Genomic DNA, 26,765 nt, shown 5'->3' on the forward strand with positions numbered 1-26,765 from the left:
CTTCATATTGTAATTGCTACTTGGACATATCTTATGAAGATCTTCATATTGAACTAGAAATATTCAGACTGGAATTGGGTGGGGCGCGCCAGGCCCGAGCTGTAGTGCAACACTTGGGCGACGCACGAGAGCCCCAATAGCAAGCTACTGTGGTGGACTCTCCCCCTTAAAAAATTAATTTAATATCGTGTGGACCGATGGCCCACGTATCAGATATTAAACTGATAAGAACAGATACTACACTTGATCTTAGCCAAAAGGCCGAGAAAGGTATGCTTAAGCCTGAGGAAGCCCGCTTATTTTATCAGCAGCTTCACGCCCAGTCTCTTCACGTCTTGCAAATGTGGGATTGAGACTAAACGTGTATTTCACTTCTCCTTTGGAAGTCATCGGGGACGAATCTCTGCCATCAATGGATGGAAAGTGCAGAATGAAAGAAATGATGGCCCCAAAACCTTTTCAAACTTTCAGAGTTTTCATGTCTGATCTGAAAACACTTAAAAAGCAAATGATGGACTGCAAACTGAACTACAAAGAAAATTGACGCTATATCATTAATGGTAAACCTTATAGGACAATACAAATGACGTCTTCAATGAACATTCCACTCCAAAGAGATTACATAAAATATCAATCCTGGCTGGAAAAGCTAGAAACACTCTAACCTCATACGACAGAGACTAATAATTAGACAGGTCTCCACCATAGAGACCAAACTCACACAAATTTCTGATACATCTCCCATCAAATTCCACAACAGAACATTCATCCCCAAAAAACTTTGGTAAAAGAAAAAACAGAAAAAGAAACATAATAACAGCATTCAGGGCATTTATAAAAAGGACCCCATGGTGACAAATTTTGTCCCTGTATGACAAACATTATACAGGACTATAAATAGTATTTATATCAGATACATCTAACTAGAAAACTACTACTTGGTTAATAATTTTATGGGCCCTGGGGGCTTGGACTTGTTGGGAGGAGTCAAATTTTTAAGGTTGGTTTTGGTTAGTTTTGGGGCTGAGAAAGATGAAACAAACTAGAATTGACCTCCTGTGAAGGTTTGGCCAAATGACCAATTGGGAGGAGCCGCATTGTTGGAGATGACAGAGCTGCCATCACTTGTTGTGACCTTAAAAGAGAGGGCTTGACCGTTCAAATAAGAGTTGCTTTGCCAGTTTTGGCCCCAATTGCGAGACATCACTTGCCAACCGGTTCTAGACCCTTTGATAGAAACAGACACCACATCTCCAGCCCCTCCAACATTGGTTATCAGAACAAGGTTGAAGTATGAATGGCCATTTATGGTAAACCTCAGCGCACCAGATTTCCTACAAGCAACCCTGCAAATGAAAAGATACTGTTTAGCTTGTCTTTGACATATCTTGTTTTAGAATTGAATTTAATATATGACCATTTTGACTCAAGCTATGCTTATGCCAAAAATTAAACTAACCGTTAATTTAAACATGACTTGCAAACTTGAACTGCAATCCTATCTCGAGGTTTTAGGGCTATGTTAGACTGAGATCTAGTTTGGTTTGTGTTTCTTACCTTCTGTACTGAACAGGCACTATTCCTGCTTTATATTGAGCTATATGTTGGAAAACAGGTTGGGAGAGATCAAAGTGTCTTAAAGGAGGGTTACACCATCCTCCTGCATTATTTGGGAGAGCATTGTTTGGAGGGCAGAAGTTTGTTGCTGTGACTATGATGGATCCTGGGAGACACCACCTATTGTCATTAATACATTTGATCTCAAAGCATGCCCCACAAGTCAGCCCTTTGTTGAATAGAGCAGTACTCAATGCAGCAGTGCTTGTGCCATAACCTTGGCTATAAAGATTTCCATAGCCACATGCGCCTCCTACAACATTTGGAAAAGTAGCTGAGAGAGGAATCGTGGAAAGGGAGAGTTAATAATGAGTTCTCTTGCATTGTTTCGTTCTTACCCATTGTACCAGAAGCATCACCTCCTCCATAGAAGGTAGCATGAGCATTAGACCATCCACCTCCGTATCCATGAATTGTCTTCAACATGGCAAGAGAAGACACAAGAAAAATTCCAAGAAAATCCATTTTCTGCAAAAGCAATCAACATTCAAAGATCAGCATTTTTTGAGGTGAACTGATAAAGCAAGGCTTATGTAAGTTTGGGAATGGAAAGATGCAGCATGCAAGAGAAATGATGTTCTTGTTCTTACAAAGGCCAGAGTTAACTTTGAAAACTTTGACTTGGGGAACAGAGTCAATGAGAATTGAGAAATAAGGTAAGAAGAGCTGGGGGGTGAAGTTCTATTTATAATGTGTGTGACAGAGGACAGACTGATGGAGGGGGAGGGGGAGGGGCAGCAGAGGAAGGTGTTGGGTAGATGCTACCAACGTTTAAGGGGTATCTTTTTCTTCTTCTTTTTTTTTTTCCATACACAAAAGAATAATTGGCACCCTTATCTTTTGAAGTACACTGGAAATGATGTCACAGTGTTACTTTTGCACACATCATATAAAAGAGAATGGAAAAGAAGAATAATGTACTAACCGGAAAAAGAATCCTCTAACAGATTGGACCCATGTTCTTGTTGACTTTCCTCTAGGACTTGAACCAGAAAAAAGTAAGGGAAAAGGTTCTCTGCATCTGTTGATGTCCAAAAACATTTTGTAATCTTACTTTTACTATGGTTTAAGCACACTCCTCGCTTACAATTAAAGATCCTGAAGAATCCTTCCAGGATGTGAATCTTGTGGCAAAGGATTAAAGTTATTTGAAAGAAATTTATCGAAGAAGTGATTTGGTTCCCATGAAAGTTGGAAAGATAAAAAGGATGCAAGATGATCGTGCCGACTAAATTGCTTTTAATCTCTAATTTTATGCTGATAAGAGGAGATTTTATCATGATGTTACAAGGGAGCCCAAAAAGAGTTATCACATAAGGTACTTCTTGCATTACTGGTCTGATATTTTTGCAGCATACTGTTGATTTTCTATTGTTTGGAGAGCAATTCACCAATCACGGTTGGACGAAAAGAAGAGAAAAATCAGAGTTCATTTCATCAGCATATTCGATTGAAATATATGCCTATGCTATATGCAGGAGCCATGACACTCCTTTCTGGATGCAAAGTTAAACTGACATCATATGCAGATAGTCAATATTCCTTCCAATTTTGCCTGGATCAGCATTGATTGGAACTTGGAACTATGAAAGAGATAAAGGGTTTCTATTACTTTGAAGAATTGTCGTCCACATCCTCTCGTGCTCCAAGAGAATAACGATAGCTTTTGGAAGTCCATTTTAAGGATCTGTCAAAAACAAATTTTCTATCACCAAGTGCTTATGCAGAGAACAAGCCTCTTAATGCTGTCTAAGTTCAACGGTTATGTCAATCATGGATTAATGTTTAAATATGTTTAACTTGACTTGCAATTATCAGTAATCTTCAATTCCCCTTCAAGTCTGACATGCAGATTCAATGAAACAAAATTCCTATTGGAAAACTCATCCAGCTTTTCGAAATCAGTGCAGGAAGAATCCATGTGAAACTACATGCTCAAGCTAGCTAGCCTCCCTACCCTGAATAGAATATAGGCTATGAAATGTCACAATCAAAGTGTTGGGCATGTGGCAAACCGCCCATCTCAGCTAGTAAAGATAATGGAATGTTTATCTTTTCTAACATTCCTTTCTCATTATACTTTCATTCTCTTTACTTTATCCATCTTAGCTGTGTCCAGTTGACAACCCTTTTCATAGTCTCCATGCAGCAGTTCCCTTGAAGAATATGGAGCTTATTATAATCTTTACAGCTTGAAAGAACTCATATTAAAATTGAACCTTCTTTTTCAGGACGTTACAGGCATGTGTATGTGATCAATATTTCAAAACTAAGCTAGATTTTTTTCCTACAATTTCAATGGCCATTTTAGTTAACTGGTAAGATATCGTGCAAAAAATCTCATTTGATTTCTGGGAGCATTAATCATTGAATACATTAGAGGGAGGCAATCAGCTAATCAACAATTCACTCGTGCAGCTGTTCATGATTGATGAATACTTTTTGTTTCATGAAATAGAAGATATGTGCAAGTACTCTCATTAAAGCAGAGAAACAGTTGGATGCCTTTTGTTTTTAATTTTACAGTTGTCCTCCCGGTAGCAACTAGCCAACTGTCTTCTACTTAGATAAGGTTGGGAATTTAGACTCACAGCTTCTATAACAGAAAATTCCAGTTCTGATGAAATATTTTTTTTCTCTGAGAATTGATCAAGAGCAGGGGGAAAATATAATTTACTTGATAGAATCCTGACATACCATTGATTAAGAATTAAGAAACGATTCTTAGGTGACAAATGGCTATATCTGTTTCACCTAATTGATGTTAACAACAGACCACTTATTGTTCAGAAATTTTACATTTGATCAGGTAGATTCCATTTGGATAAGTTCTACCTAATTAAAATGTTATGTTCCATCACCCTTGTGAGTAAAAAGTTAAAAAGTTCTATGCTCAGGGTTTTGATTCTATTGAGGACAGCTAACACTCAGTGACAAGTTTTATAATAATCCTTCTCTGTCATCACTTTTCAAGTTCCAGAGTACTGAAGAATAAATTGTTCTTATTTCAGAGAACTACCAACCAGATCATGGTAGTTTGAATAGGCCACAAAGGAAAGGATAAATAAACTCCACAACAGATATCAAGCCCCACAGAATAACAACATATCAAAGCAGGCCATGGCATAGACCTAAGTTAGTTGAAAGTTCATACACCGAACTGCACATGGGATCACATGGCCAACTTGTTCAAGCAATAGAATAAGGTCAAAAGAAAAGCCTAAAGGGCCTAGTTGAGTACCTTTGCGCATACAATTTACCCCACATTTTATCCAAAATAAACGCTTCCCAAGATTCAGAGAGACTAAAAACTTCCAAAGGCAACTCTAAGCCACACGAAGCCAGAAAGCAACTTTTGTTGTGGAAACCACCGATCTATATGATGGAGAGTCCACTGGGATTTGCTTGTTCAATTCTGTTGTATCGGCCACTTCGAGTTGAGGCCCGCCTGCACAATATTTTTTAGCAGAGAACAACATGTGAATGCATAATTCAAACAGCAACCTTTCAAAACTGGCATGCACTGAAATTGACATCCAGTGGAGTCCATGATAATTAGGATTTATACTTTTATCGTCTCCAATAAGCAATGGATCATGAATTAAAGGCTTCTCTGCAATGTGATGACACAGTATCCTAGTTTTAAGTCTAGTGAAGTCAGATATCTTGTGCTTGTCATTCAACTATTGCTTTAGAGTAATATGGCCCCAGAAAACAAACTCACTATTAAGCTCCCACCACACTGGATTTAGCATATAATTATAGAGTAAGAAAGCCATTGCAGGCCTTGTCTCATTGCCTACTAACCCAACATACAAATTTTGCACTGTCAAAGCAAACACCACCAATATCTGCAGTAAAAACACAAGATGGAACATTTCCAATTTAAGCATGAAAAAATAAACCTCTTATTTTCAAGGTCTGGCCCCTAAAATTAGTTTCCATCCCCGTCAAACTTCCTGTATGCTGCATTGTAAATCAAATAGGTAGCTGATTTCATAACACATTAGATACAAGCAATATAGGCTTGCTTGCACCCATATTTTGATTAAGTAAGCAATAAGGCATCCAAGATGTTCTTTCTACTATATTGAGAAAAGTGAACAAGAGTAAAAAGATAATATATTGAAAGGAAACAAAGAGTTCACAGAATGACTAAATCTATCTATTTGCAAGTGAATTACATATCTGGAACTACTAAATAGATACTCAATGTCGAACCGTTTCCCTGCTTGAAGAAGAAGATGATCCGATCCTCTGGAATACCTTGGTGCTAAATATATCTTTACTTACTTTCCCTTTAAACGTGAAATGCTTCTTAAGACGATTTTTTATCGAAGAACCACTGTCATTCCATCGTGGGGCCGGTCGAGGCCAGTTTCTCCTTATTTTTTCCTTGATATGATTTGAGACTTCATCATCTTCCTGGTCTTCAGATATCATCGCACCCCTGCTCCTCCGCAAAGATCTTAAAGCCACTTGCAAAGGTTCTGAAACTGATGCAGATTCTTCTAGTGCTCCAATGGTTTTGAGGCATAATGGGCAGGGAGGATCATGAATCTGGGACTTTGGGGTAACTTGCTCCAAACATTCAGCATGGAACACATGGCTGCAGGGTAGAACCCCAGCAGTTGGCATGTCACCACCTCTAATTATTCGATGTGAACTCCAGGGGGACTTCTGCCACAAAAGTTTTCCACAAACCCCACACTTGTGGTCTACCACAGGACCAATAGGGGACCTCAGGCGCTCCACATCCACATGCTCCGCCATGTCAAACTTTTCTCCATCTAACCCCAGATCATAGCTACTGGCACTGCTCCACCTAAAACCTTCTCTTCTAGAGCTTGCACTGGGGTCTGGTGATGCTTCAGACCTTTGAAGTTCAGAAAGGGTTTTGTGAAACTTGTGCTCAACACTAGAACTGTTTTCATGCAAGTGAAATGGTGAGAAGCGATCCTCACTAGGTGTCAACCTGCCAACACTATTAATGTCAGCATCACCAAAGGCTTCATTATCTGACACAGGGTTGCGAAACACTAGTGGATAAACAGCTTTTGACATGTAAGAACGTCGACCAGAGAAGTTGCGGTTGGGAAAAGAGAAGGGCTGCTTGCTGGTGGATTCCCAGTGACTAGACTCAGAAAGTGAGGAAGGGGATCCAAAGCTAGGAGATGCTGCAGTTGCTTTAACAGCATATCGCCTCTGCAAGAAGAACACCAAAAAGGGGAAAATGCTTAATGGTAAACTTTTCTTATTTAACTGCTATGAAACCCAACAAGTTGAAACACAAGTCACCTCAGTGGAGCAAGGGAACCAAGAGGTCTGGGGCATTGGTCCTGATAATTAGAAGTAGGTTAATGAAGCAAACATATGATAGTGCAAATAATACAAAATCTATACAAAGGAAACTGCAGTCCATAGTTAAATCAGATTTAAGAAATATAATTACTCCATCCTAAATCATATAATATGTACTTCATTTAGGTTGACTGGACAAAATCCAGGGAAAGGGGCTTGGCTAATTAGCTATAGCCTTCTAAAAGGGGGAGAAAAAGAACTAGTGAATTTGATTTAGTATATTAAGAAAAAAGGTAGCATGTCATTCCTCACTTCCAACTTCTTTGCTATTACAATTTCATGTTCAGACTACAAGTGGCTGCTTCCGGAAACATCCATAACTTTTACAAATTCACAAAATGTATCAAGTTTTAGAAGCATGTTCAACATATTATAATCAGCATTTTACTATTGTGCTGTAAGAGAAACTACCATTCTTTGCAATGTGTAAGAGCCTTTAATTAATAAGCACAACAGCACGAATCATTCAATTTATGCAATAATCCTAAAGGGCTGAATCAGCCTATCCCCACAAACTAATAAATAAATAGATATCCACATTTCACTGCTCAACCCCAGCCACCATCACCGCCAAACAGAAACTTGGAAATAAAACACATTAAAGTACACTACCAGCTAGGATTGGGTCAACTGAGGTGATTCTGCCAGCATAAGCTGCATCTCTTTTTTTCCTTTTTTTTTTTTTTAATTTTTTGCCAGACAAATCTCAGAAGCAACAGAAACTCATCATGAAGGAGAACTGGCTACATCATAGGCAGCAGACCAGTTTCAATGCCCAAAATAATCACTAATAAAGGATCTCTAAATGTTTAATGAGCTTTATTAACATTTTAAAATTATCCTCAACAGGAATGAGGAAATTGTTTCATTCACAGAAGTAAAAAATATTTGAAGAGACAATTATTTGCCAGTCTGAAGGACCTTTTAGGCATTCTTGCTATTTAGATACGTATATAATTCTAACAAGGCATTAGTTCCAATGAATTTGTTACAATGAGAAATGAACCTAATATTCTATCTATCCTCTTATTTTGGAGAACAAATCATTTTCCAGTTTTGCTTATACATTCTTGAATGGCTCCTTAAATGACAAGACAGCATGCTGTTATGGAAAATCTTAAAATTAAAATTTGTACAATATGGCAAACATATGAAAATATAAATCATGAATGGTAAGGCAGAGAAGAGAATGGTAATCATAGTAAACAATCAGTAATGAACAGTTAAGTATTCATTGCAATGTGACATAAAGATTCTAAAGACTTCAAAAATTTTACAATATCATGCCACCCACTTGTTCCAATTTTGACCAATTATGTTATCAGTATTTCTTTCATTGGACCTTCATTTCAGAAAAGGTAATAACTATAATTACAATTTCTGGTTTACATCGAGAAAGTACCATGACATTCAGCATACTATTAACCGGGCAAAAAGATAAAAAGAAAAATGCCCTAAGACCTGGAACTAAATTGACTAATTGACAACAATTAATACGGAAAGTGGCATGTGACATATGATTATACAACTAAATCTGCAAGTGAAATAAGAATCAAACTTAAGCAGGGCATGTCATGTTAGGTAACGGAAGAAATATCAACTTTAGATTACCTCCGACATTAGAGAAAGGGAGCTCCTCTGTATTGAACCTTTGAATGGGTGATGTCCATTGTGGTAGCTGAGCATTATCAGGTGGGCTGCCAGAATAAGAGAGTGCACCGTCAGAAACAGAATGGTGATGGTTGATGCAGCCTTCACTGCCTACCCTGCTTCTGCTACCCCTGCTATTTGAGGATAGTGATGAACCATGTAAACCAGCGCAATGTGACCCATGTCGCAAACCATCTGAATGTAACCTACAGTCCAATATCCTCGATGGAGGGGGTGAGAAACTAGAGTTTATCCTCCAATGTGGTTCATCACGATCCATGGAATCCCTTCTGCTTGTCGGTGATTTAGTTCCATGTGGCCCAGCGGCCACACAACAAAGCGCACCCGTATTAGCTATTTTCTATTGGCACAATAAGGTTGTCCGGTAATCTATTTTAAGATTTTTCACAATTATGGAACTCCACATGCTTATCAGGAACAAAGCATAGTCAAATGTCAACAAAATTAATCCACAGAAATATATTGAAGCCAACAATTATCAACTTGAGACTTGAACCAAAACAGAAGACATGTTAGATTTTCATCTTTGGAGGCAGCCGTGCACTTAAGAAACCTTCCACTTCAACAAGGATTCATCAAAAATCTGCCATTCCTGTTTGCATTCATCCATTTGAGCAATGTAATGAGGAACTCAATAATTATGGTCTATCCAGAGGAAAATAAAACTAAATTGCTATAGATATAAAATACAAAAATAATGACAATAAAGTGGATAAAACAATAATATAATAGCCAACATCATGTATTTTAGGATAACATAGGCAGAGAATGAAATACTAGTAAGGCATTATTTTAAAAGTGGAAATCCGTCAAAACTTCACCAAGCAATATCATACATCTAGACACACAGACACTATTACTCAATAGAAAAGACAATCAGTAAGTTGTAGGACAAAACAATGCAATGCTAATTGCTGCAAGAAGTGTATAGAAATGCTGTTGATTACAAGTTTCACACTTTATATTTTGGCATGCAAGCTAAATGCAGCCGCAATTTGCCAATTTTTATAATTTTTGCATATCCTGATCCTCCTTTATACCTTTTTTGTCTTTTTAGCTGCACCTCTGTCTGAATAATCCTAGATTTGAACAAATTTATGTTGGTGGTGAATACAGCCAAGATTATCGGCAAAACGCAATAATAGACAGTAAAAATCACAAAACAAAGCAGGCAAGTATTCATTGACAGTAACAAAACCTGAAAGAATTTCTGAAGAAGTCTCCTAAAAACATGAACAGTGTCAACAAACATGGGGTAGTATAATTATGTTTTTTAACACTTTTAAACCTAAGATTATGTTCAGAATAATACGCAAATCCAACTCATGATCAATCATTGGAAAAAAATTAAAAACCTCTACTTCCAACTACTAAAACCTCACAAAAGGAAATGATAACAACCCCCCCCCCCCCCCCCCCCCCCCCCCCCCCCCCCCCCCCCCCCCCCCCCCCCCTTCCCTTCTTCAAAAACATCAAGGGTCCCCAAAAATTTCAAACTTTGCACCCAAAAATAGCACCTACCCAGAAATGAAAAACATTCTAAAACCTCAAAAATGATAAAAAGGAAAAACAAACCAAAAGATCAAGCAAGCTCCTTTTTATAACATTAAACAAGCTAAAAAGGCCATAATCCCAGAAAAAAAAAAAAAAAAACATGAAGCATAATGAAGAGAAAAAAAGAGGGTACCTTTAAAGGTCCAAGTTTGAACTGGGATATGAAGAAATCCGGGGGGAGGTTTTAAGTGAAGAAAATCAAAAGAAACCCTAGCTGTTTTTGAGCTTTTTATAAACTGTTTGTGTCTCCGTTTCGTTTCTTTGTTTTGTTTTGGAGAGAAAAGGAAAATGGAAATGAGACAAAGAGAAAGTGAACGAAGAAAAAGATAAAGGAAGAGAGACTGATGTGAAGTGAAAGTGATGGGGGCATCACATTTTATCACAACAACGTCGTTAGATTACGATCATGTCGTAAATATATTTTTGTATGGATTTGCAGTAACATTTCTTTTTTCTTTTCCATTTATTCTTGTATGAATAATTGTACCTTTCTATGATTTCACTCCCAAGATAGCTTCCCCTTCTTGTCCTAAAAGGCATAGCTTCGCTTCAGAATCTGAAATTAGAAAGTTCAATTTAAAAAAAAAAAAAGAAAAATAATATTATTCCAAAGAATGAAAGAAAGACTTTATAAAGCCAATACAAATTTTCTAAAAAAAAAAAGTTGATATAATAAAATGGGTTCTTTAAAGCAACAAATATAAATTAATAAAATAATGAGAGAGGATTGTTTACTATTAATATTAATAATAATTTACAAGTAATTATAACTGTTAAAATCATATAATACAAAATCAAATGAATTTAAAGCAAAAATTGAGTCTCTTTTTAGTTTTTTTAAAAAAACATTTGAATCATTTTTTGATTTGTGCGTGTTATTTTTACTCAAGGATCATGTTAATTTTTTTTGTATTCTTTCAATTTTATCAAATGTAATAATAATTATTTTTATATTTAAAAAAATCAGATAATTTTTATTTTTTATGAAATTTAGGTATTTCTTTTTTTTTCTTGTTTGATATAATATATTAACATTCAAATGCATAAAAAAGGTGTAATGATTATTTCTTGAAGAATTTTTCGAGCTTTAGAGAAATAGAGGTGAACATGGTTGTGAATGAACCACGTCAATTTAAAAGAAACAGAAAATTCAAACAAAAGGTTTATTTTCTTTATCAAGTCTTTTCCATCATTATTTAAAATTCATAAAAACAAAATTAAAAATTTGTTCTGCTTCTTAAATTAAAAGAAAGAAAGAAATAAAGAAAAACACTAAAAATTTGAAAGTCCCAAGAGTGAACAAAAAGAATAATTGTGGAAAATCAGCATCGACCTTATTATAATGGATTTTGCGTTAAATTAAAAGAAAAAAAAAAGACAATGTTCATGATTAAACTATTCAAGGTTCACCTAAAAATTCATAAGACAAGTTTGAAAATATGTTAAAAATGATTAAAACCATTGACTAATCACCTTTAGACTTTAAGATAATCAACTAGTTATTATGAAATTTTAGGTAAAGCTCCACCTACACCCATTTCCCTTCAAAATTTCTTCTTTTTTTTTTGATACATGCATTAAAAAAATTAATTTCCATTTTTTATGTACAGTAAATTAAATTAACTCTATCATAACTCTAATCACCTTATTTCTATAGCTACATTCAAAATCCATACCTAATTTTCTCATATAAGAAGATAACCAACAAGTTTTACGATTAGTGAACTTAATGGAACAAAAAATATAAAATTGAAAAAGAAAAGATATAATACCTATTTAAATGAACCATAATCTTTTATTGTATTTAATTAATTCTTTATATTTTTATTTTAAGCAAAGAAATCTTAAGATGTAATGATTGAGTAATTATTATTATTTAAAATGTCACTTATAATTTTTTATGATATATGATATTGACGTGATATGTTAACATGTTATAATAGATAATGACATTACATGCTAATGTAATATGAGCACATGATTATGTAGTATTTTTCACTTTTCATGGGAATGCCACATTAATGTCAAGTGAACATAAAATGATAAAATGATATTTTAAATAATAATAATTAACTAATAATTAATTATAAATATTTATTTGATTCAAAATAAATTAAAGAAACTTAGGTTTTAACTAGTTTTTTTTTTTTTTTTAATATTGGGCCTTAAAATGTGTTGTGGTCCTTGTGGAGAAAAGCTCGGACCAGCCTGTTTTCAATCTTGGGCCTGAGCTAGGAAATCAGTATGTCTGTAAAGGTGGGTTTGGGTTAAAGGCTTAAACCCTAAGACGAGCCCAGAAGTAAGGCCAATCTGTAGTCAACCAAGCCCTTACAACATATCCAGGCCCTGATATGGTCTCTTCTATCAGGGGCCTGGGCCAAGTAATGACTTATTATCTCAATATTAAATTTTTATATAAATAAATACAAAAAATAATAATATTGTTAATTGTATTTATTTTTTATATAAAATGTTAATATCTCCTTCACAAGAAGTAACCTAATCCGAATGCATAATATAAACCCTAATGCAGCTCATGAAATGTATGGATTGATTAAATTTGTAAAATACTAAAGCACTCCATTAATCATTCAGCATTTGTCTTTGCTTTGCTTGATTTATGAAAGTGTGTGTTAACTCTGTATACATTTTGGGGTAAGATGAGAAAGAGAATAAGCTGCAAGTTCCAAGGAAAAATAGAAAGAAAAGATAACCTTAAACAAACATTTTTTTTTTTTGTTATTTTACTTATATGGATTTGAGCTTTGAGCTGGAAATGACATTCACATGCATATAGTTGTCTGTTTAATTATATCAAAGTAATTTATTAAATTAGTTACCAATTACTGTTATCTCTTTTAAAAACAAAATTCTTTATTACTTTTCCCTATAAGATTCGAGGTTGTGTGACATTGTTCGATTTTTTTTTATTGGTTTGAAAATTTTCATGACCTTTTACAATAAAAAATAATTTTTAGAATTTTTAGAAGTTTGTATCTCTTCTTTTGAAAATAAAAAAATTATTAAGTCAAACCCAAATAATTTAAAATGAATTAATATGAATACATTGAATTGTATTGTGCCCATATATGGCATCGCAATGTCTTTTTACCTTGACGTAAAGCAAGAAAGAATAAAGACCTTTCTTTCAGCTGTGGAGTCATGCTTAACCTTTAATTTAATAATGGGAAAAGTTATTAATAAGGCCAAGGTTTGATTTTCAAGGAATGTAATAGTTAGCATTATTAATTAGCTGTCGAGATTAGCATGGATATGATGTCCAACAACCATGAGAGTTTTTCTAGGCTACATTTTATTTAGGAAATGCGAGTTCCAAAGAAATATCCACATCTTTGATTCTTTGCTAACCAAACCCACTTGTGAAGAAACATATAGCTCTTTCATGGCTTTGGCTTTTAAGAAATTCCCCGGGCCTGTTGTCCCTATTCCAGTTTGTCACTTATAAATGAATGCCTTTGTTTCATTTTGCTTGAGACAAAGTGGTTAGTACTAGTACCAAGATTTCTGTATTACTTTTTTCCTTCTTCTTGCATGTGACGACTCTTTATAGGTTCAAAAACTAGACTAATTTAAAAGAATCAAAAGTCAAGTCTCTGCACTTTTCCTTAAACTGGTCCGTGGAGAAAATTAAAATAAAAAAAAAATTTATAAAACGATTGTCGAATTTAAAAAATTTAATTTACAATTCAATTTATGAATAATTTTACTCATAATAACTCAATTCACGATTCAATTTATGAACAATTACATTTCAATTTAAATTCGTTGATGACTCAACTTATTTTCAGGCGGATAATTTTTCAGACTAATCATAGCAGCAGCGGTGGTTAAATTCAAAACTTGTAAACATATCTAGCAGAGAATAAAGTTGATTATTTGGTAGCAAGAGAGATCCATGGCATGAACCACTTTTTGACAGCCGAAATGGTAATCAATCTAAATTTTTGTCAGGTTCCTGCCAGAATCACTGGATTGATGGCGACGGGCAAAGTCCCGGGTGCCCATACAGGGGACTAAACGCCAAGAGATTTCCGCGTTTGTTGAGCACTGCTAGATCAAGTAAAGGCTACCAGGCTAGCTGGTTTGTTTTCCTATTACAGTAGAACTTAGCATCCTTACTCTCCAAGGTGAGGTACCAAAATATACTGGTAGATTTTAGTCTCCAATTCGATATGAAGTTTAGAAATACTGATTAGGGGAACACAAACTTGATTAGCTGACCATATCTTTGTCTCGAGGTATGCTTGACATAGATTGCATTGCGTGCCACATGATCTATTGTTTCTGCATACCAAGAAGCCGAGACCCACAAAAATGGGCAGAAGGAAGACACCCTTTTTTTTTATATTATATTTTAAAAATCGTGGAATGATTTCTGATGCCATAGAATGGAGGAAACACCAATTATTATCTTATGCTGACTCCTGATGATGACCTTTTCTTCTTTGTCTTCTACCTATTAACATGTTGAGGGCACTTTTTTCCAAGCAGAAAGCCCTATGAATGGGATCTTCTCAGCCTTCTGTTGCAAATGGTATTTGCTGCCATTGGATTTAGTGGAAAATAATTCACCCATTCTAGACATTTATGCCGCCCAACACCTCCTTTCTGTTGTGTAAGATCCACTACTCAAGGGATCAATGACTAAATGATAAAAATTGATGGGGTAAGTTTCACCTAATTAATGTCATTATGCTAAGACATGTCTCTGAAATTCTTGGTTAAAAGCCAATTTCCTATGGCAATGGCCGTCAATCGGACATTTCGAGCGTAAGTTTAGGTAAAAGCTTCAAGAGTTCAGCCCTGAAAACGGAAAAAAGAAATGCAAGATCAATCAAAAGATATGTGCTTTACCTTTTTGTCTAGGAGAGCAGACAATGGAAGGACTCTCTTTTTGGCGAACCAAGGTAAAATGGGCGGTAGGGAAAGGTATTCAAAACTAGTACTCGTACAGCAGCACTAATGTTTATTGTATTGAGTGCGAAGCAGAGCCTAGATCCTCGAGTCACTCATTTCCCTAGATCATCCGTGTTTGCAGGACTCCCACTTGATTTTATATATTCCCCCTTTTCCAAAAATTAATGTATCCCTCAATCGAAATACCACTACGTACTCTTCCACTTCTAATTATCTACTATACAGCTCACTTGTTTCTTTTAATACAATTACTGACAGACTGATGTTTATTAGTTAAGCTAAACATAGGATTTTTCTTCTTTGTTCACGTGCGTGTATATGTGTATATATACATAGAAAAAGAATTGAAAATTATTGTAATAGCTGTTTATGGCGATGTATTATACGTTGTATGCATATACAGAGTCAAAATCAATGGTCCATTAGCCTATCACATGTTGAAAACTCAGCGCATCCTGATTAATGGTGAACCAGATATAGAAAATGAGAATTATCCTGATAATCCATCACTACCTGTCAATAGAGAGATGGGACAGAGAAGGAAACCTTATCACATATTACACTGGGACCAAGTATGAGATCTGGAATAGCTGTCCTCATCACCTCGAAACTAGATAAATTGCTGTATCAAAAATATCACCATATCATCACTGCCCCCTTCTCTTTCACTTTCAATTCTATATAAGGCCGAGCTCATCAACCTCCTCTTCATTTCATTCAGTACTGTTTCGTTTTTTTTCTTGGCCATTCAAATAACTCCAAACTCTTTCTTTTATGATCAATTAATGCCCTTTGCTTCACTCTTCTGATGTTGGGGTTTATTTCAACTATGGTCTCTCCACTACTCACCGGCAGCCTAGCATATAGGCCTAGAAAGGATGGTGCAGCCAAGGATGACTTGCCGACTACTCCCTCCAGCCTTTGCTGTACTGTTTTTTATATTGAAAAAATGGATATAGATGAAGTGGGCAAGTCGTCTTTGGCTACATTTTTCTTTCTCCTCCTCATGCTAGGCTTTTGGTGATAAACATATACTATTTCCTATTACAAGGAAATTGATCTTCCTTTGAGTTACAAAAGGGTCTCTTCGAAATCCAATGCTTTCATCAGCCATATATTGTTTTAGTTATTTTAAATATCTACAATTAACATTATTACACTTTCTCTCTGTGTTAAACATTAGAATATTATGAGATTTTATTCTTTGTATCATCCATAGCCGCCCAAGCTTATGTAGTGTATTGTATTCTTTTTTCTAAATTTTTATGATAAAATGTGGTTTGGTCACTTGAATGATCTGTCCCTATTATTGATTGTGACTCTTTTAATTATGTTTAGTCTGATATAATTGCGATTGTTATGATCATATTTTTTATCAAAGGTTTTAAGTATGTTTGACAATGTGATTGCGAGACAAGACAATACTTTGGGCTTTTACCACCAAATCAAACTTACTGTCACTATACATGATCCGTCTATCTAGCTTGATTAACTTGACTACTAGGATTGAGCCGAAGACAAGATTGCAAAGAAAAAAGACTTGATCCTATTTTGTTCACATCTGTGGTAAGCCCAATTGGGCTGAACAAATGGACCATGGATCGTACAGTTGGGGAAGGGATTTCTTGTATGTATAAGCCTGACTCTAGCCTCAGAGGTCTTTTAGCCCACAAGTTGTAGGCTTTCAGCCTCTAAACACACAAAAGATTTCTCTTGGACCAGGCTAGAATAAGATGTTAAACCCAACATTTTGATCTGGGTAGTAGGGACAACAGGCTATGTATGTTTATGTAAGATGAGCAATCCAAGCCCTCAATTCAGTCATTGCACTGTTTCACCTATTTTCATAATTAAAAAAAAACCTCTCTATATAATATCTTAATCAAGATTGACGTCAAAGTTGGATTGCTTAGTTTAAGTAAGTCGAATACTATTTATTATGTACTGCTTGGTGGGAAGTATCATTGTGTTTTTTATTTATTATTTTTATATTAGATAATATTGATATGACATGATAATTTACTTATATGTAATAAAAATAATAAGATTAACATATTAATATGACATAATTACATAATTATATGATATTTTTATTATTTATATTAATTACATGTCATCGTCATGTGAATATAAAAATGATAAATTTTATTTTAATTAATATCAATTAATCAATTACTAGTAATAATAACTTATTTGATTTAAAATAAAAATATTTAAATTAAAAAAATAAGAATCTTTTTATATTTTTTAAGTAATTGATGAGTTTTTAACAAGTTAATATATATAAGTTTTCTTTTTGATCAGATATATACAGGGTATTGATTGTATTATGTCCAATAATTGTAGAAACGTTTATCTAATAACTCAACGAAAACAGTAAAACAACTTTGGTGTTGTCATTGGGTGAAATAAAGGAGAAAAGAAAGGTCACACGGTTGACCATGGTGGTGTCGACTCAATTGGCAGTAACCAAGGTCTCTTGTCCAGGAAGAAAGACAGGCTTCAGGCATCCAAGAAGTCCAAGACTAGTTAAAGGTCTTACTTACTAAATCATCTTGCAAATTTTCACAACCCCCAAAAGCAAAATACAACTTCTTCTCCTAAACTTCCACTCAATTCCTGGATCTCACAAATTAGAAAGGAAGAAAAAAAAGCCTGTAGGCCCCCAAACAAGGTGACTTTGAAGCTAATGCATCCAGGCAAACACTTGAATGGATATGCCCTGGACACATGGGAACATAAGAGAAGAGGGTCGAAAAAATCACTTTAATTTCAAACTTGTCAAATGATGGAAGAACATGGAAACGGGTTGAACACCTGGGAGGAGATGAAGGGAACTTTGGGATCTTGAAAATCCTGAAATTGTGTTAAGTGGATTGGATTGTTGGAGTTAACCCCACACCTTCACGCATAATAATAAATCAATGTTTTTCCTGTTTTCTGTAAAAGCAAGGTAGGCCACGTTGATGCATATCCATACACACACGCAAGCCTTATCCAACCTTTTCCTTAACCAAGGTCTTTGGCATCTTGCTGCTCTTTTTCCTATTCATCCAATTGTTCTCTTGTCGTCCACCCAACCACATATCACACTTTTTTTCTTTCGTTTCTCTCTCTTTCTTGTTTGTGCAGATTCTGTTTCTTGTTACATAATCATCCTCGCATGAGTTCAAACCGTCAAGAACAGTCTTAAATCGGAGATGAATGTAACATTTGATGAAAAAAGCTCTGACCAATGCAAAGGAGCTAATCTAAGTTTCATTTTAAACAAGTAGGGGTAATGAGATATTTATCACTATTTTGATAGTGTTGAGGAATTAGAAAAACCAATGAGCTGGGGCCTGTTCTGGCCTTGTCATGAATTAGACAACCCTCCAATTTTTAACACGGTGGTTGATGATGTCCACTGCCCAGGCAGAATTCCGACCATTTCTTGAAGCTTCTATGATTTCTAGACCATCAAAAACTAGATATTTCCTTTCAGTTTCTGATAGAGGATACATGGAAGAGGACACTTTTGTTTTCTGCACCATATTTGTCGAAGGCAGAGAAAGGAGAGAGAATGCATTGCCTCAGCCAATTTTGAGTTGTCTTTTTCAAGGATGCCCACATTAACTAACTTAGATATTATCCATAAACACCCAAAAATGAAAATAGAAAGAAAAGGAGTTAAAATGCTTGTTTGAATCACAGATCCCAGTCACTTGTTCTGAATGATTGAGTCTGGGGATCTTTTTCCTTTTTCTTTTGGTGGAATCTGAGATATCTGTTTGTCATTAACACACCATCCACATCTAACGAAATATCCCTTGTACAAGCTGTGTGATCCAAATTCAAAAAATAAAATAAAATAAAATAGAAGATAGGGCAGTAATTAATTATCCTTCATAGTAGTATATTATCCAGTACAGATACTCATATTCTGTTTCCAACACAAAAAAAGGGAAAAAAAGAAAATGAAAATAAAAAGGCTTTCGATTTCTATAACAATATGTACTAAGATTTATACATTCACCGAAGGGGGTTTCCTTTAAACATAAAAATAGTAACTCAACATATACACAGCTAGTTGCTCTTCAAACACCCTTGAATCAAGCAGGCTAGGATCCAAAAAAATAAATCCGAAAGCCTGCAACTCCATGGGGAGACACGATGCCGTATGGCTTAACCTCTACTATGTTGTTCATTTCTAACATTAATATTAGTACATGAAAGAGGAACATGGAAATAGGACTTTAGTAACTGTACAGTGACAATAGCGAGGAGAATATGGCTAGCAAAAAACTAAAATCATCTCCCAGCACCAACCATGGATTTCTCCTCACTCTCTTTAGGCTTTAAGGATGTTGTAGGAAGAGGGAAAGGAAGCTTTGTCCCGGAATCAGATGGAACTTCTTTTGATACCAGAATCTCTTCCTGTGCAGGAACAGGTGAAGGTTGAACTGGTTTTGGTGTGTAGTTGAAGGAAAGATCTTTGTTGGCAGCCAATGCCAAAAGCTCCTTCTCCTCAAGCCCTTTTGTCGGCCCTAGGCTGCACCGATCTGGTGTGTGCTTGGCCAATGCATCCTTGAATTTTTTGATCTGTGGAATCATCATTGTAATTAGAACATACATCGTGATAAACATGGTAACAATTGACAAACAACACACATCATGGCCTAATCATGCCATGTCAAGATACAAAACCAGTTCAAATGAGCAACAATTTATCTGTCAACAATCTCAGAAATTAACTGAAAGCAACAAAAATAGCTGGTCTCAACAACATTAAAAAGCCAATTGATAACTACCATGCACCATGCAATTTTCATAAAAGTGACTCCAGCTAGGAGAAATAAATGGCCATCTAGCTCTTACATCTTGAAATATGTAAATTAATTGACAAATCCAAAGGGAATTGTGCATTTTTCCCACTGGAAGTCAAGTCCCAAATATTCAAGTGGCATGCATCATACATAAAAAAATTAGCATAAAATGACAAAATAGGCTTGTTTGCATTCTAATTAGCAAATATATTAAAAATATTTGCATCAGAAGGGAAGGATACAAGACAAACCGTGGCATTGGTGCAGCTAAAGCTGCATAGACGCCCGTGAGCTCCTCTATAGAACCGGAAGAAAGGCAGCACGTGGACATTCAGACTATAGCACATTGATTTATGTTCCTCATAATTCAACTGAAAAAACTGCACTTCCGGATTCATCTCTGCCAATTGACATATCTGCCAAACCCCAACATCAAAATCCACAATGAATCCAAATACAAACAATATAAAAATCTGGAAATGCACAACTATGCAAAAGCACATATATAAAACTGTAACTTTATATTATTATACCTTCGGATGAAGAGCCTTGCAGCCACCACAACCAGGGGAGAAGAAATCTACTACAAGAAGTTTATCCCCAGCATTCATAAGAGCGTCTACCAGGTCTTGTGCAGATGTCACCTCTTTCATATTTGGTTGCAGACCCTTCTCCCACCACTTTTGACTTCTGCCGATAAGGCCAGTCCGCACCTAATTCCGTTAAAAAAGACCAGAAAAATGAAAAACCAATTAGTATTCCCATATTGGTCTTTGCAACATATCAAATTACGGGGGGAAAAGGAGTTTTAATCATAAAGCAAATTACTTAACCTTTTCGCAAAGAATAAAAACGAAGGATACAAAAATTTACTGAAAAATCGATCTTCAAAATTTCTATTGCTTTTACTATCATTTAACTATGAACAAAAATCAAAATTTTTTAGATAAATAAGGTGATTTCTATTTTAAGATTTGATCTTTGGCATGTGAAAATTAAGCTACGAGCTAACTCTAGAAAGCTAATATTAGAACATGATATTATCAAGAAATTCAAAATTTTCAACAAACAAAAAAAATCATAAAATAAATTTAAGAAACAATATTCACTAAAGATAAAATTAAAGGAAACCCAAAAATTTCTACAAAACAGGGAAAAAAAAAAGGAAGATCCAGAAACAGAGAACTGAAAAATAAAGTAAAACCAACCTGTGCTTTGATGGGAACTTGACCAAACCCTCTCTTGTTCACACTTTTCTTCTCCAAAAAGCACACTTGTTTCCCATTAAAATCAGTCCTCAAAGCCTGAGATTTCACCTTCAAAGAAGGAAAACTATTCTTCTTTAAACAAAACTCAGAAATCCTCTTAGAAAACAAAGAAACTCCACCACCTTGATTCTTCTTCTGACGGTAGTCACAAGTTGTAAACAGATTCCCCTTCCCCAAAACCTCAGCCATAGCTATTTTATTTTTTCCCTTTTTTCTCACAACGAAAAACCAAACCCCAGATCGAAAATTTGCACCCCTTTGCTTTATTCCAAATGAAAACCAAAACACAGAAAACTAAAGAGAAAAGACTTTCTGCGTTCTCCGTAAAAGCAAAAGTGGTTTTCTTTTACCTTTCTTCGGCTTTGCCGTTTTGTTGGTTATTTTAAGGCTTACGGATTGACTTCAGCCGTTGATCTGTTTTGTCTCGATGTGAATCCAACGGTTGATGATGTTTTGTGATGGGAAAGTTTTCATTGGAAAACGTATTGGATAAGGTTTTTTCTTCGGTTTCTTTTTTAACGTGGGGCGGTTTTTATGGCGATATGTAGATGCTCGTGACGGGTGAAAGAATTGACACGTGGCTTCAAACCTAAGATTTTGCAGAAACAAAAGGAAGTTCCGGATATTGCTTTGGATAAAAGGCAAGTTGTTTGCCACCTCATTACTTTCGTGGGCCAGCTTGGAAAAAAATTATTTTCTTTTCACAAAACTCAACCCTGTAATTTTCATTTTTATTGCCTAATTTAATCTATAATGTTAGAACATTTGAGTTGGTATCATACTTAATTTGGTAATATCTATTTCTTTTTATGTTGTATTTTTTTATTATAATAAATTAAATGAGTTGGAGTTTTTATTTAATTTAGTAACCAACATGAAACTTTAAGCATATGGAAAAAAGGTTTATTTATAATAGCTTATAATCGTGTCAATCCTTCAGATTTATTAATACTTAAGTTTCTTTTTGTTTTTTAGGGATATTAATACTTTGATTTCAAACTTTGAATCTTTGATTAGGTGACCAATTATGAGTTGATTTTCTCAAAAAAAAAAAAAAAACTTATGAGTTGACCATAACATGTGTATCTTGTTCCTTGATGAAAATATATAAAAGGCATAATATACAAAAAATAAATTCTTAAATTATTTACAAAATTTTAAATAAATTTTTATATTTTTATTACGTTCAATCAAGTTTTTATATTTTTATTTTAAATCAAATAAATTTTTTTATTTTTTATTTTTTATTTTGAATCAAATAAATCTTTATGATTAATAATTGACTTAATCAAAATATCATTTATTATTCAATCTCGCATGATGTTGATATGGTATGTTAAAATATCATAATTGATTATGACGTAGCAATTGAACGTATCATAATTAATAATGACACAATATACTAATTTAACATGATAATATGATTATATGATATTTTTTATTTTTTACATCAATATCATATTAGTGCCATGTGAATATAAAAATAACAAGTGATATTTTTATTAATGATAATTAATCAATTATTAATAATAAAAGTTAATTTAATTTAAAATAAAATAAAATAATTTAATTAAAAATAATAACTATATTAAATATTTTTAAATAATTTAAAATTTATTTGAGTATTATGCCTTGTCTAAAAACTACACTCATATATCTTAGCTTTTTATTTTTCTTTTGAGAATTTTAACTTCTTATGTTAATTTTTTCTTTTTCTTATCTAATTATTCCTTCAATGACAAAAAAATATATATATATTTTTCGGCGCCGACCACCTCCCCTGCCAACACAGTAGTAAAATTTTTAGCACATGTCCTTATATCCATTGAATATTTTAGAATATGGTTATAAATTTGTAAATATTTTTCAGCAAAATTACATTAGCCCAAAGTTTTTCAATTTAATTAGCCTTCTTGTTTTATATGAAAAAGGAAATTTTAACATACTCTTTCCCTCATTTTTTTTACAATTAAATTTTTTTGAAATTATGACATTTTATTTAACATCAATTGTACATATAATTATTAAAATTTATATTAAAATCTAAGTCATTCATTATTAACGATTTAAACTTAAACTTTAAAATATCACGTAACGAAAAATTATTGAACGAATGATATTGGGACTCGAAAACTATGACATTTGCAGGATTCTTCAACCTTCCAAGTTTTTATTTCTTTTTTTGATGGGCTCATTGGTTGTTATGATCAAAGATTTCAAGCTTTGACAAAAGAAATTCAAGTTTGACAAGAAAATTCCGAAATTCTTGACCATGTTATATTTGTAGGATTATTACTATATCAACTTACTTTATACCTTTTTTCTTCTGTCCTATTAAATCATTCTCTTTTTGAGAAACAGTCCCATAAATCATTGACTCATTAAAAATTGTACAAAGTTTGAGAAGTTTTACTTTTCATTTCTTCAAAAATAGTTTTTGAAATTCCATGACAATTAACTTTTAAAACAAATTAAGCTTGTTAGCCCACCTTACCTAACCTTTTACGTATGTAAACCCACTTATATTTCGGCCCATGAAACGAGAATTGAATGGTACCGTTTGCTGTTCTCGTTTTCTCTGTTGCTTTTGGGATAGACATATTGGGCTTCCATCATTCTCATTACTCATTTAGATTTAGGCCATACCAAACTGCTTACAATACCATGGTTTATCGTTTATAGATCCCATTCTTGGTCCCTCAGTTGGTCGAAAGCTCCCTCTCAAGGTTACTATTAGTTACACTCTGACTGCTCTGACCTGGAAGAAGCATACATTTTCATAGAACCTTTCCTACCTACCAACCTCTATCCAAGATTCCAACTCTGCAAAAGGGTAAAGAAACTACTACACAAGAATCTATTCCAGAGTCTACTGCTCACAAAACTTGCTCGCTAATATGCTACTTCCTCACCACCCATCATCCATTCCCGACTCATTGTGGAGGTCAAGATTTAATCTTCATCACCTCAGCACCCAGCTTCACAGGCTATCCATTCCCTACACAGCAACATTCAATGATAGGCCAACCACATTGTTCAAAACAAATCAACATTCCTTCTCTACATTACCCTCCAAGAATCACCATCCTCTCCTTTTAACTACAAAATGTACACCCCAAAGTTTGGCACTTCCTGTTGTTTCCCATGATGAAGGGGAGAATAGTGTAGAAACAGTGAAGAATCAGCTACCACAAGAACCACAGAAACAATACAAGGAGAAGAGCTTCTGGGGTGCTGTTAGTTTGATTATTGGTACTGCAGTGGGGCCTGGAATGCTGGGTTTGCCAGCTGCAACAATAAAATCAGGTCCACTTCCGTCAACCATTGCCATTCTTCTTTCTTGGGTTTATGTTATTTCCTCCATCATTCTTGTTGCAGAGCTTAGTTTTGCCGCAATGGAAGAAGATGGACTTGCAGAGGTGAGCTTTACTGGCCTTGCAACAAAGGCATTAGGAGGTCATTTTGGTGCGTTTGTTGCAGTCATTTATGCCTCCCTGAGTTTTTCTTTGTTAGTGGCTTGTGTTTCAGGCATTGGTTCAATAGTGTGTCAATGGTTTCCCTGGATGAATTTGGTATTGGCTCATGCTCTGTTTCCTCTTGCTGTTGGAACTGTTATCATGTTCTTTCCATTTAAGGCCATTGATTTTACAAACAGGCTTTTATGCTTCCTCATGCTTTTCTCCATAACTGCGTTAGTGGCCATTGGTTTATCCGTGGCCAGAGCAAATGTGTTAGGCTCCTTTGCTCATGCCTCATGGAGTTTGTCATCTATTTTGCCAGCGATACCTGTCACTGTACTCACATTAGGGTTCCATGTCATCACTCCTTTTATTTGCAAGATTGCTGGAAATTCTGTATCCGAGGCTCGAAAAGCAGTACTGATTGGAGGGGCTGTTCCATTGATTATGGTTCTCTCATGGAATTTGATTGTTTTAGGGCTTGCTGGAACTACCTCAGTTACCTCACCAAAAGACCCTATATCCCTATTACTTTCTGTGAATCCTTCTGCTTTATCTGCAGTTCAAGGCTTTGCTTTCTCTGCTTTAGCAACTAGCCTGATAGGATATGCTGTAAGCTTTCCAAAGCAACTTCTTGATACCTTGGAGTTAATTTTAGCGAAAACAAGTTTAGAAAAGCAAAACTGTTATCAGTCTCAGTTGGTCTCTACGGGTGATGGCTCTGGGAGAGTTGGTTTTGTGATTTATTCGGGTCAGGAGGATTGCGGAAAAATTGGGAAAGTTTCATTTGGCTCAAACAGTATTGCTGCCTCAGAAGATGAACTACTGTTAAGAATGACTGAGCTTAAATCATTTGAAATGTTTGTAATGCCACTAGTTCTCACTGCTCCAGTTCTCATAGCTTCCTTCTTCCGCTCAACCTTTTCCAGAGCCCTTGATTTTGCTGGGGTTTATGCAAACTGCTTCCTGTTTGGCATCCTTCCTCCAGCAATGGCATACATACAGCAATCAAAGAAGAAGCTAAGGTATTGCATACATACAGCAATCTACTGCATATGTCTTACAGAGTAAAGATTACTGTCTCTACTGCGTTTTCCCCATTTCTTGATTAATATCTTCAATTTGGCAGGTTGTCTATCCTCCCGGGAGGAGATGCCACACTTGCACTACTGTTCAGCATTGCTGTCATTTTGGGGATTTGGCATTAGATGGCCAGCAGGTAGATCTAATAGAGAAAAGAATAGTGTGTTCCCAGACTGACACTAAAGGTATCTTCTATGTCTTCTATATAGTCTAGATATATTCATCAGTTGAAAAGAGTTCTATTGTATGCCTTTCAGCCAGCAATACTTTCTTATCAAACTACAGACAATGAGTAGGAATCATATAACTAACGCTTGTTTATATGAAACATGGAATGCCTCAGAGGGCATAAATCATCTGACTTCAATTCCTGATCTTCTTTATAGATACTTCAGCAATCTCTTTAACTGAAGAGGCACAACTGCTAAAATGAAGTAGATGAGATCCTTCTGGACTAAGATTTTCATCCAAGGAATCAATTGATACAGCATTCTCAGGCTCCATGTTGACACTGAATTCGCAGCATGCTTCCTGCAATCTGTATTATTTGGAAAATGTTACTGAGCGAGAGAGAGAACCTTGGAGAACACGATTCTGCAGGCAATGATATTTTAATATATAGGTGCCCCTCACTGGATCCGTCAGCTGATGATCACCTACTGAGATGTTTGAAAGATTTAGAACTTGGTGTAGGAGGCTGAACCCCTTTGAGCTCTAATGTAATAAGTTCAGTCTTTTGTTGTTCTTGTTCAGATCTATATATCTTATCATGTTTTTGTTTGTATCCACTACGGGATGCATACAGTTTCTATCATGTTGTCAAATATCTCACATGAAAGAATATACCTCTCTGTCCTTTTTACTTGCAGCCAGTATGCATTTAATTATCCAAAACGTTTAAGACACGAGGACCAACACTATGTGCAGACTCCTCAGTCCATGGGATGGTTGAATGAGGTTTTTCTGTAAGGAGAACGCAAATTGACAATTTAACACTTTATCATCTGCAA

The 26,765-nt window shown here is 35.0% G+C and overlaps 4 protein-coding genes and 1 non-coding gene across 5 annotated transcripts; 1 reads left to right on the top strand and 4 right to left on the bottom strand.

Annotated features, from left to right (window-relative positions):
* Positions 1 to 78: 78 nt before the first annotated feature.
* LOC148762967 (U2 spliceosomal RNA) lies at positions 79 to 274 on the bottom strand. Its single transcript, XR_016026759.1, has one exon. It is a non-coding gene; the product is annotated as a U2 spliceosomal RNA (small nuclear RNA).
* On the bottom strand, positions 79 to 2,334 carry LOC18599948 (expansin-A15-like). The gene is made up of 4 exons (XM_018121483.2): positions 2,208 to 2,334; positions 1,956 to 2,085; positions 1,558 to 1,870; positions 79 to 1,346 (listed from the first exon to the last, which is right to left on the bottom strand). The coding sequence occupies exons 2-4, from the start codon at positions 2,080 to 2,082 to the stop codon at positions 1,043 to 1,045; spliced, it is 744 nt and encodes a 247-aa protein (XP_017976972.1). The 5' UTR covers positions 2,083 to 2,085; positions 2,208 to 2,334; the 3' UTR covers positions 79 to 1,042.
* A 3,273-nt stretch (positions 2,335 to 5,607) lies between these two features.
* LOC18599949 (uncharacterized) lies at positions 5,608 to 10,667 on the bottom strand. Its single transcript, XM_007030151.3, has 4 exons — positions 10,337 to 10,667; positions 8,590 to 9,241; positions 6,916 to 6,956; positions 5,608 to 6,822 (listed from the first exon to the last, which is right to left on the bottom strand). The coding sequence occupies exons 2-4, from the start codon at positions 8,906 to 8,908 to the stop codon at positions 5,827 to 5,829; spliced, it is 1,356 nt and encodes a 451-aa protein (XP_007030213.2). The 5' UTR covers positions 8,909 to 9,241; positions 10,337 to 10,667; the 3' UTR covers positions 5,608 to 5,826.
* Positions 10,668 to 19,098: 8,431 nt separating this feature from the next.
* ACHT4 (atypical CYS HIS rich thioredoxin 4) lies at positions 19,099 to 21,577 on the bottom strand. The gene is made up of 4 exons (XM_007030153.3): positions 21,155 to 21,577; positions 20,480 to 20,659; positions 20,198 to 20,362; positions 19,099 to 19,722 (listed from the first exon to the last, which is right to left on the bottom strand). The coding sequence occupies exons 1-4, from the start codon at positions 21,401 to 21,403 to the stop codon at positions 19,432 to 19,434; spliced, it is 885 nt and encodes a 294-aa protein (XP_007030215.1). The 5' UTR covers positions 21,404 to 21,577; the 3' UTR covers positions 19,099 to 19,431.
* A 2,388-nt stretch (positions 21,578 to 23,965) lies between these two features.
* LOC18599952 (Tryptophan/tyrosine permease) lies at positions 23,966 to 26,537 on the top strand. Its single transcript, XM_018120626.2, has 3 exons — positions 23,966 to 25,697; positions 25,802 to 25,940; positions 26,142 to 26,537. Exons 1-2 carry the CDS (start codon positions 24,112 to 24,114, stop codon positions 25,878 to 25,880), a joined length of 1,665 nt encoding a protein of 554 aa, XP_017976115.2. The 5' UTR covers positions 23,966 to 24,111; the 3' UTR covers positions 25,881 to 25,940; positions 26,142 to 26,537.
* Positions 26,538 to 26,765: the final 228 nt, after the last annotated feature.

Source organism: Theobroma cacao, chromosome 5 (genome assembly GCF_053813885.1).
Source record: "Theobroma cacao isolate CCN51 chromosome 5, ASM5381388v1, whole genome shotgun sequence".
Classification (NCBI taxonomy): Eukaryota; Viridiplantae; Streptophyta; class Magnoliopsida; order Malvales; family Malvaceae; genus Theobroma; species Theobroma cacao.